Here is a 12,292-nt window from a genome sequence, read left to right as displayed (position 1 = left end):
TTTTCACCGGAATCTGTGGCTTCTTAGGCCATGGATGGTTGGTACTCACCCGTTTCCATCATTAAACCATGGTTGTTCGAAGATTCGAGGCCCGACTCCGATGGCTCTCTTCAGATCCTTCTCAGATCTGTAGATCTATGGCTTCTCCGGCCATTATTCCGGCGTGTTCAAGCAATATGAGTCTTTTCGACTCAGGATCGGATTTTCTTCCAAGCCTTTCTCATTTCTAGGGTTTCTTTGAAACCCTAAGCTATTCGAGGTTTTCTCTGGTTGTTTTCTTAGATCTATGCTATATTTGTGTTCTACTGGAATTTTAAAACGTTTTCCCCAATCTTCTCTTTCAAAATTTGTTTCTCTTCGATTTAGGGTTTCTGAAAAAGTTTTAAAATATTTTCTGACTCCTCTTCTTCTTTTCTTTCTGTGAATCTGTCTATCCTATGTTTTTATGTTCTCTTTTCTACCTCGCATGTCCTTCTCTTGTGTTCTTAGGTTTGCCTTATTATGTATATTCTTCTACTATGCTCCGTTCTTTCTTCTACTGGTTTCTATATCATGCTTTCACACGTTTATCTTATGTGTTCGTTTAACCCTGTGTTCCTTTACTATAATTTCTACTAAGCTCTTAGTTTTTCTTTGCCTTCTTATGGACTTTGTTTGAGTTCTTTCTAAACATGTTTCATCTACTGTTTCCTTAAGTTTATGCTACCTCTTTGCCTTCTGAACTTGTTTAAGTTCCAAGATTTTCTTAAAACATGTTCTTTATGCTTCAAATCAACTTTTTCACTATGTTTGTTTCAAACCTGCTATCATGTATGTTGGTTTCTCATCAGTCTATGAAAAAGACCTCTGAGCCTGTTATTTGTCTTCCTGTCTCTGCTTCTGATTAAAGTTGAAAACCCTAGGCTTTGGGTTTTGGCAAGTTTTATTTTGGACTAGGGCTACTTTGGAACCCTGGACTCTCAGACTCATTATGAGTCTACAAATTGAACTTGTATCCCTTTTTGACTATGAACTCTTTCTATGCTAGATTATTTCTAATTAGCATGACAGTTCTTTCTTGTTTGACATGTATGTATGCTTTATATATGAGAAATTCTTCTTTAAAAAAAGGGTTTTGCCAACTATTGGTTGATTCCGAATTCCTTTTAATAAGGTTCAATTGATCGTTACTGATTTTCTTTAATTAAACCTTTCTTCACCTTTTATGATTGGATTCATTCATACCAAAACTCAATTTCTGATTTTTACTGGACGATGATTTATTGTCTTTCCTTATTTGCACAAACCATGTTGCTGTTAAACTCTTTCCTTAAATAGTTTCTATGTATTTGCCCTTCTTGTACTACTTTGGAAAAGATTTTAATCCAATTCTTTCCTTAATTGTCTTCTACCCGTTTGAAATCAGAATCCCTTAACTGAAGGGAGATTCTGTGTGATTGATTGCAAACTACTCCCTTACCTTTTCTTACTTGTTTTCTGCACTACAAAAGGGGCACGACCCTTCTGCACTTAGACACCTTGAACCTTCAGTTCAACACTCCGAATTCAATACTTTACACACACACCTCTCAATTTCAATACTCTTTCAATACTCTACTCTCTTCTGAGATCTTTTGTACTGTTTGCTTGCAATTTGGTTTACAAGACTTCAGCTTTCACTTATTTGTTTCCCTGAAACTAGTATGCCTTAATTTCGATTTCAGCACCATCCCTATGTGTTTATTTTACAGTTGCTACATTCCTGTCTACTTTGCTATTCATGTTATGTATTGAGTATGCTACTCTTTCTTTGCATCTGCTGTTTGTTATGAACTCCCTATACCCCCACTCCCTTCTATGTGTTTGAGTTAAGGTTCATGTCCTGACAACATCCAAATTGCTGCTTAGGTCTAAACCTGATCCTCAATGGATCCCAACTCTCAAAATGTGGCTAATAGGCTAGTTGGGGGTGTGCCGGCACTCCTGATTGTTGGGCATGACCACCAGCCTGCCATGGCTTTCCCTGATTTCCCCCTTGTGCACTTACACTTACTCTTAGATTCTAAGTTCTGCCCCCTCTTATGAGCCTTGCTTTGGGACCTTGAATTCCCTCTGAACTTGGACATCTGAGGGCTGGCATTTTCACACTGCACTATGCTCTTAATTTTGCAATATATTTGGGTTGTAAGCACTGCCCGGAGTTTATTTGAGGCTCTTGAGGAACTTTGACACATCCCAAATAAGAGAAGGCTTTGGAAACCTGATCCTGGAAGTTGGTTCACCTCATATTTTTAGACTTTGAGTCTGAATTAGGCTCATTGGTTGTAGTTTAATTTTTGATGTAATTTTACTTTTCTTAATTCATTCTGGTATGTAATATGTTGTAATAACTTATGGGGTTCTAGTGAAAAGGGGAAGGTCACTTATGTATGCAAAGGGTAGATAGCATGCTCATAGCTGTTACTATTTACAATTTCTGCACTTCCGCATTTCATTAGAAATCTTGCCTATAATTTCTGCACTTCCGCATCAGAAACCCTACCTATAAGTTTTCTGCATTCATGCACGTCATATAGAAATCCTGCCTATAAGTTCTGCACTTCTGCATATCATATAGAAATCATGCATATAGGTTTTTCTGCACTTCTGCATATAGAAATCATGACTATAGGTCTTCGGCACTTCTGCATTTTACATCTATCATTAGGCAAACAGTTATAGGTTAAGTAATAATATGTTTCACTCTAGATACCATGTCTACAGGACTCTTGTACCTTTATAATCGCTTTAAAACTAACAACGCCTAGAAATCATGCCTATAAGAGTAACCAGTTGAATCTAATTCGTTTATTTCATCTATAAGTCTAAAATCAGTAGTAATGTCGTTTAACATCCGCATAACTTATGTGTTTTCTACAATCAGTAAGACTTCTTTAAAAATCGGAGTAAGCACTGTTAGATATCATGCCTATAGGTCTCACTTGGGCAAACCATTAGGTAATTAATCAACTGCATCAGTCTTTGATAAATTACAACCAGGGAACGCTAATTCAGACTCCTCATCTGAGAAATATGTGATGAATCAGCCTATCCTACGCTTTAATTTGATTTCAGACCATAACCAGTACATGCAAGACATGCTAAACAATCTGTCTTTAAGTTGAGGAGGCCTGTTTGAGCCCTTTAAATTGTTATGTGTTCTCCCCATACATGCCTTATATGTTTTGATTGTCGTCCTAGAATTTGGTCCTTTTAAAACTCTGAAAAGCCAAATTTCCCTTCCCTTTAGGACTAGTAGTCCCAAATGCCTCCGGGTTTGATAGGATTGGGGAGGGTACTAGCATGCAATAAGTAACGACACCATTCTGCGCTTTACTACCTTAACGGGGTGGGAAAGGTTAGATATGGATATGATGACCGGTGCGCTAATACCACGTGTAACCCCTCTTTTGAGGAGTGATTACCAGGTATTGCATTGATGTGATCTATATTATTTGTAAACCTAGGACCCCCTTTCTTTTTAACTTGTTTTATTGTCCGAACTATTTCCTTAAAATTTCTGCTTTCTTTATTCTCTTCAAATTTTCAATTTGCTTGCAATAATATGTGAAAATCCCCTTCTATTTTAGGCCCTTAATTTCTTACTTGATTATGTGAAGTCACAATTGTAACATGGCCGGGAACCACACTAGTGGATCTTGAGGGGTGCCTAACACCTTCCCTTCGAGATAATTTCTAGCCCTTACCCAAACTCTGGTTCTTCAAACTTAAACCCTTCTTAGTGTCCTAATGCACTTAATCATTAGGTGGCGACTCTTCAAGTTCCAAAACCCAATTCCCAAAAGGGAACGAGTTGTCTTCCCAAATGTCATAGGCCCAATTTTGCGAGAAAAAGGGGGCGCGACAGCAGAATAACATCGATATCCCTTTTGCGTTCTCAAGTAACCCAGAAATATGCACTTAAGAGCACGAGGAGCTAACTTATCTTTTCCTAGAGTAAGGTCATGAACAAAACACGTACTCCCAAAGACACAAGGTGGAAAAGGGAACAAAGGTAAATGGGGAAACAGGACAGAGAATGGAACTTGATTCTAGGTAGCTGAAGATGGCATACGATTAATAAGATAGGAGGATATAAGAATTGCATCCCCCCAAAAACACAGCGAAACATGAGATTGTATGAGTAGGGTACGAGTAGTTTCAATAAGATGTTTATTCTTTCTTTCAGCTACCCCATTTTGTTGGGATGTGTATGGACAAGATATTTGATAAATAATCCCATGGGAGTTCATAAACTGCTGAAATAGGGAAGACAAATTTTCTAGCGCATTATCACTACGAAATGAGCGGATAGAAACCCCAAATTGATTTTGAATTTTAGCGTGGAAGGTCTATAAAATAGAAAACAAATCAGATTGATTTTTTATCAATAATATCCAAGTGCACCTAGAATAATCATCAACGAAACTGACAAAGTAGCAAAATTCCAAGGTAGAACTGACCTGACTAGGACCCCCGAACATCTGAATGGACTAAAGTAAAAGGTGACTCTTCTCGATTATCAAGACTCCAAGGGAAATGGGAGCGGGTATGCTTACCGAGCTGACATGAATCACACTCTAGAGTGGACAAGTGAGATAAGCTAGGTACCATTTTTTGAAGTTTTGACAAACTAGGATGTCCCAACCGTTTATGTAAAAAATCTAATGAATCAGTAACGAGACAAGTTATTGAAGGAACACAAGATACGAGTCCATGTGATTTTGCAAGGATAAGGTAATAAAATCCATCTGATTCACGTCAGGTACCAATGATCCGGCCTGCACTGCCTTCCTGTATAAAAATAAGGTCATCAAGAAATAAAATAACAGATTTAAGTGATTTGGCTAAGTGACTAACGACTATGAGATTAAAAGGACTACCGGGAACATAAATAACTGAGTCTAAAGGTAAGGAAGGAAGTGGACTTGCTTGACCTATTTCAGTTGTCATGGTTTGAGACCCATTGGCCATTGTGACTATTGGAAGAGATGGAGAATATGAAATACTAGTGAAAAGAGATTTGTTATCAGAAATATGATCAGATGCACCTAAATCAATGACTCAAGACTCAAAAGGTAAAGATTGGGAGACACAAGTCATGCTATTATTTGTTGGAACAACAGAGGCTAATCCTGAAGATGTCTGTTTACGTGTTTTGTACTGAAGGAACTCAATATAATCAAGTAAAGAAACCATCTGGATTGGATTCAATGCATTTGATCCAACGGATCGTGTGTCTAAGGCTTCTAATAAGAATGACATTATAATGTTCACACTGGAAAAAATCAGAAAATTTTCTAAAAATCACTGTTCACGCGCGGAAATCACTGTTCACTCTGCAAAAATATAAAGGTTGTCGGAATTAGGTTTAAATTAGATGGGTAGGCTCGGAATTGCAAGACGATTACATTTGCCAAAAGAAACTTTTTCAAATTCTGGCCAAAATAGCTTTCACGCGCTGGCGCGTGGAACAAACGCACCGTCGGCGGCAGAACTGTGGTAGGCGCGTGGGGGCGCGTGGGTGAGTGTTTCCAGTTGGTTTTTTCTGGGGTTTGGTCGCCTATCTCTTGGGAACCTTTTGGTGATGTTGGCTTTCGCACAACACTAATAATTAGTGACTTTGACGCAAATAATCACTTAGGTCACCGGAAAATCTCACGGTGACTGAGTTCTTTCTTCCCCGATGTTGTTGGAATGAAGCACAACGATCTATTCTCACCAAAGCTCTGATACCATATGAGAAAGTACAGGAGAAAATATTATTGATTAATACTATATGTTACAATAAGCCCTATTTATATGTATATATAGCACATAACCTACTCCTATTACATAACGGACTAGGACTAATTACATATATTCACATAACTATTCTAACATGTACTTAATTGTATAGGATCTGAGGCAGGTACATCTAGTTATCCGCTAGGCGCGCATACTTGATTCAGACTGAGACTTACGGTGAGCTGCCCCCACCCTAGCCGTTCAACAACATATCAGAGTGTCTCTTTTGCTTGTATCTGTCTATTTATTTCAGACAGTAGGGTAGTCTTCATTTGTATATTTTGCTAGTTGCCCACACACTTGTGACACTAGATCCTTGGCACTTATTAGTAGATTGGATTTTGGGATGTATTCCTATAATATGATTTCCATTAGTCATTTTCGTTTCATTTGCCTTATAAATTCATTATTTATCGAATGTTTTAAATTTAAGTTAAGTAAATGTTGGGATTGTTTAATAAAATAAATGAGGACTCACTAGTTAATCAGTGTTGGCTTGCCTAACAACGGCGTTGGGCGCCATCACGACCTATAATGTAATTTAGGTCGTGACAGTGTATATGAGTTATTGCCAACACTTTAAACGTTCGTATTTTCTAAATTGTCCTCTTTTTCATAAATAACCCTTTTAAGTCAACGCAGAGTTAAAATATGTAAGATTATTAAAGAACTAATAATGAAAGAAAATGATAAATGATAATTAAATTTATTCTTTGACATAAATCAAATCTGTTTACCCGTAAAATGTTACAGTTGAATTTATACGTGATTTGACACATAACTGTAAAATGGTATAATTGAATTTGTACGTGGTTTCTAGACAAGTGAACTAATTTGATCCTGAAATAATTGTTTACTAGTAAACAGTACAATTGAATTTATACGTGGTTTCTAGACAAGTAAACTAATTTGATCCTGAAATAATAAGATAATCGAAGAATTATGCAATTCTTAGCATTAAAATGTAGACGAAATAGTAGAAGTAACAGTTTCGGGAACAAGGTTTCCGGGCACAACAATAGTGAAATCAAAATGCGAGAAAGTAAGATTGTATTAAGCTTTGTATAGAATGTAGTGAAAGTTTGCTAGAAAATTCATGTGTTTACAATAATAACTGAGCTCACTATTTATAGCTATGTGTAGGGAAGGAGGTCCTAGGATCGTGCCCGCCTGTAATGTCAATTATGAGGGTCATTGATGAAGATGTAACGGTGAACATAAATGTCAAATTCCCTGTAACGGACCCTCTCTTAAGCCATAGAATATTCTTTATTAAATGCTACCGAATGCAAAGTATTTTATACACTTGTATGAAGGTTGTTCCTTCCGGTGACAAGCGGAATAGCTGCATTCGGTCTTTGGCCATCCCCGTCTTGAATTCCAGGTGTCCTTCCTTTAGATGACCACGTGTCATAGCATATTTTACCCTATACAAAATCATCATTTAAGTTTATATATGTTAATATATTCAAGTATACTATAAATTATTTTGGGACCCTTCAAATGCATTACATTAATTTAACCCTTAAAGGAGCATTAATCTAGTAGGTAAGGTTCGTTCTTTGTTTCTTTGGTCGTGAATCATGTTCAGGAATTTAAAGTGTTTAAATTAGATATTTGAAGCTTTTCTTAGTTTTCACATTTCATGTTCATGAAGTAAAAATAAAATAAAAAATAGACGAATAGGCATTAGTTAATCATTTTCATGAATAAACAATTTTCATGAACATCGTAGGCTAAAAAAGTGTTAAAATTTACGAGCTGATGGTCAGGGAGTCTTTCCCAAGTTTCTATTATATTGTTAATTTCAATCAAATTTTGGAGAAAATCTACACAATGCCTATCATTAGATTTTGCTTCTACTTGGAAGTAATCTAAAATTGCACGTCCAGATTTTTTCACTGCATGCATATGTCGAATACTTCCTTTTCTTATTTTTCGGGGTGATGAGGGAGTAGTTTTGCATAAGCGGTATTTGCTTACAGTAAACAATATTAATTGTATTTGTCTGAACCATTATTGGTTGATTAATCATTTATAGCTTACTGCAATCAGAGGCGGACCTAGGATTTGAGCGCAAGGGAGCATCAGTGGCGGACCCAAGATTTTATGCAAGCGGGTTCAGTCGGAGAAGTCCATAACTAACATAAGCGGTATAAGCTGTATAAGCGGGTTCAAAAATAATTTCTATACAAAATTTACCTTGCTTTAGCCATAATTTATACATATACACAGTATTATTTTTTAATTGAGCGGGTTCAGTTGAACCCACTTCTCACCACTTGGGTCCGCCCCTGGGGAGCACCATAACTTTATATATGCAAATTACTAGAGACAAAAGGAAACTCTTTGAAAACGTAAATGATTACGATAACATATCAACAAAGTACAAATTTAATATTATCGAATATCATTAATTTGGTACTAATATAATAAAAGTACATGGGCTCATATTTGACTCTATGCATTTTCATATGCATAGGGAAAAGGTTTAAATTTTAATATGTAAATGTTTATATAGAATGTCCTGGTGTGATTGTAGCTAATAAAATATGAGTTAAATATTTAGGTATCACTAATTAGAATTGAGAAAATATATATCTTGCTAACGCATAAAAAATCACAACCCAGATAAATCTTTCAAAAAAGAGAAAGTTCTAAGCAAAGAGTGTGTGAGGAATTTGAAAAAAAATAAAATAAATTGACTATTATATACTAATAATAAACTCATTGTTAAAAGATAAAAGAAAAAACTAGTAAGGGAGTAGTAGAAAGTTTAAAAGGGGGGAGGGGGTTTGGGGGGGGGGGTGAGGGGTTGAGGGGAAAGGGAATAAACAATTATGTAATAAAAATAAACTAATTCAGAAAAAGATTATAGAAAAAATTATACATCAATTGACTAGTAAATAAGGAGTGGTAAGTATCCATGATTTTTTTATTTATAAGAAAACGTTATTAAAAAAACAATTTAGAAAACAAACAATCAAGTTGTAGAGTGGGTTTCCAACCCAAGTATACAGGTAAGGAAAGGAACTAGCGCCATACATAAACCAGCCTCGCCATTCAACTTTAATGTTCAAGGGGGCCAAGAAAAATATATAAGGAATCCTCCGTATATATTTAGTCATATATGTACATGATTTTTGTCGAGGCTAACAGAGTCCTGTGACCCTCAACACTCTATGTAGGTCCGCCCATCACTGCAATAAGGTCTGTCGGCTAATTGCGTCACTTCTTGCGTTTCAAGATTTGATCCTTCAGCAATATAAACTAAACGTCGTACAGGTAACAATTTTTTATTTAGAAAATAGAGTAGTTTTGGTCCTTTTGTCATTTTTATTTAAAAGTTTTTCCCTATTATTAGAAGCTTTTACATGTCAACCTTCAAGTTATCAGATTCTGCAGATTCGCTGCAGTTAATATAAGTCACACGGCAGTGCTTACCATTTTCCATAGAAGATGTTCATTTTTTAGAGTGCACTTCTAAAAAGAAAATAATATTTCCCAGTAATTTAAAATTTCTTATCCATGCATGCTCCTCCAGAAAATTACCAGTAGTTTCTTTCTGTATTAAAATCTAAAAAAAAAAAATACTATATAAAAGACAAGTGCAAGAACTTGTAGTTGTGGGTAAATGGAGTAGTTTTTGTTTTTTCAAGAAATAAATAGATCTAGCTGTTATAAATAACTACTGTTCTGTCCATTCTTGGACGAAATTTTCAAACTATTATAAAATAAAGGTTAAATATGCAAGATCATATAAGTGAGGGACTAAAAGTTACAAATTAAGTAGGAGTATAATATATGGACAAAAAGCTTTGCATTGGATTATATTATTAGGGCAAGTGCCAATCGTCTCTCGCCTTCGCAATCTAGTGTGTATATTTTATACAACGTAAAAGGTCAGTGAATTATGGCATATTGATCATGGATTACATGTGAAATTAATTTATCTTATCTTTCTTACTATTTTACTTTCCTTGTGCTGTTTTCTTTCATAATATTATTGTCTCTAGCTCGAGGTTTAATTTACTGCTGATATAAATTAAAAGTACCCTGTCATTGACGTTGAGAGTTGAAACAATTAATTCTTTTTTAAAACTTGGTATGACCCTTCCAACTTCCGAAATCCAAGAAATCTTATGAAACCTCTATTAGTTCATCACATTAATTATAAATAAAACACCAAAAAGGCTAAGAGAGAGAGTGTAGATTTGAAGGGAAAAAAGAGTCCATCTTGAGTTAAAATTATGGATGATTCTGATCAATTTGATTATGCTCAAGTAGAACACCTCTTACATTTACTTTCTTCTTCTCCTTCTCCTCCTCCTCCTCTGACGACGAATTCACCAGTTCCATTACAAACACAAAGCTGTAATCTTTTCAATACTCCTGTGCCTAAAAGAAAAACTGTAATCGCCAATATTGATCAAGATACTGGCAAAGGCAAACCCCCTAAAGAAAAAGAGAATTCTGAGAAGAAAGTCGTACGCAGAGATGTTGAAAGGCAAAGAAGGCGCGATATGGCTCGACTTTACCAGCGTTTACGCCTTCTTATCCCTTCTAAATATCTCATGGTCAGTATACAACAATATTTATACATATTAAGAATGTATTTTGTACGACGAAAAATGTTTTTCAGGAAAAATATTTTTCTTCATTAGTGAATGAAAAATATACTATGACAATCAAACACCTTATGTCTTTCTCATAGAAAATATTTTTCCTAAAAAAATGATTATTGCATTATACATGTAATGTTCCTATTCAGAAACCATAATTCTGGTCTTGTTTTATGATGATATATATATATATAGGGAAAGAGATCGATATCTGATCATCTAGAAGAGATTGTGGATTACATAAAAGACATGCGGAAGAACATAGAGGAGCTGGAAACTAAGAGAGAAAAATTGAAAGAAATGAGAAATATTTGTAGCTCTGATCATAACTCTCACTTGGCTGCACCATCTTCCTCTAGGAAAAGTGATGATAATCAGGATAGAATAATAGTGAAAAAATGTAAGGAAGGAGTACTGGAAATTTCAGTGATCAGTACTTTGGGAGGAGTGTTGGCTCTTTCCAAAGTGCTTAGGGTTCTTATGGAAGAAGAACTGCTTGTTATTAGCTGTGTTTCCTCCAAAATTAATCAAAGGAGTCTTCACATTATTCAATCTGAGGTATGTGAGCTTAATCTTCTCTTTTTCTCTAAACTTTTAATTCCGAGTATTTTAAGGGTCAAGAACTTAATGTAAGATATCATAATCGTCCTATAACAACAGTTTTAATTTTTTTTCGAACCTTTCAATTCATAGACTTGTTGGCCTTGTTTTATTGTGTTTTTTTGTTTCCAAAAAGAAATTGGCAATTTGCCATATACACTCTGCTAGTCACAACGAGTACTGATCCAAGAAAAGACAAAAATAACAATATTTAAATGGAAATCACAAGATTGCTTACCTAGGAGGAAGAATCAAATTAGACATTACCACTATTAATAAGGAGAAAGGATCCCAGAGTTTGTCTTTGTTGAAATAATATCAATTTCCTAAGTTCTGAGTCTCATCTTTATGTACAGTAACCTTATTGGAAGTTATATTGTGCGAACTCTTCAAAAATATTATAATATCTGTGTCAAGTTCTCAAAAAATGTATTAGTTTTAGAGAATTTGAAACACATCCGATAACATTTTTGAAGAGTTCGACCAACATAGACTAAAAGTACTGAACATGTTTGGAACTTATTTATGTGCAGGTGAATTCAAGAGGAGATATTGATCTAGCTAGGCTACAGTTCAAGTTGATGAGTTTATGATATAAATTATGATTGTTTCCCCCCTTAATGGTTCCTTCATTGTTTCATTTATTACTTTTTTTTTAGTGGAACGGACTTGTCATTTTCATATGTATCTTAGCTATTCATTTTTTGTTTTTAATAAATAAATCCGTCTTTAGGTGATGGGGGGCGTGGACCCTTACCTTTATCATAGCCCTTCCTGTAAAACAAAAGCTTGAAATCAAAGATCTTTGAGCTGTTCTTGGTTTAAACAGGAAAGAACTTTCAGTTTGCTATTGCGCTACTCTTATTATTTTCAAGCTTTCAAAACTTAATATCACTGGTTACACGGTGAGTTGAGTGTTGACAGTTTAATGACAAATACTACTTCCTCTGTTCTCTTTCGCTAGTCCTTTACACTAAATATAATTTTTTTTTACTTATACATTTTAGCAAATCAAAAAGAAATTTATTTCTTTTTAATATTACCCTTAATATTAAGTACTCACACTTCGCAAATTTATTGAACTTACAAGTTTAATAATTATTAATAAAGTTAATTTAGTAAAATAAACTCTTAATAAATCATCACCACATATATATATACACACACTATACTATACTATACTATACTAAAAGTGGGAACATCCTAAGTTAAAAGCTAATTTACAAAAAGTTGAATGATAGTTTTGCCCTTCAATCAAACATTAC

The 12,292-nt window shown here is 34.9% G+C and overlaps 1 protein-coding gene across 1 annotated transcript; it reads left to right on the top strand.

Moving 5' to 3' along the window:
* The first annotated feature begins 9,997 nt into the window (after positions 1-9,997).
* LOC104239022 (transcription factor bHLH118-like) lies at positions 9,998-11,877 on the top strand. Its single transcript, XM_009793556.2, has 3 exons — positions 9,998-10,382; positions 10,623-10,985; positions 11,561-11,877. Exons 1-3 carry the CDS (start codon positions 10,056-10,058, stop codon positions 11,618-11,620), a joined length of 750 nt encoding a protein of 249 aa, XP_009791858.1. The 5' UTR covers positions 9,998-10,055; the 3' UTR covers positions 11,621-11,877.
* Positions 11,878-12,292: the final 415 nt, after the last annotated feature.

The sequence above is a fragment of the Nicotiana sylvestris genome, chromosome 7 (genome assembly GCF_000393655.2).
Source record: "Nicotiana sylvestris chromosome 7, ASM39365v2, whole genome shotgun sequence".
NCBI lineage: Eukaryota > Viridiplantae > Streptophyta > Magnoliopsida > Solanales > Solanaceae > Nicotiana > Nicotiana sylvestris.
This window is presented reverse-complemented; position numbering and strand designations above follow the sequence as displayed.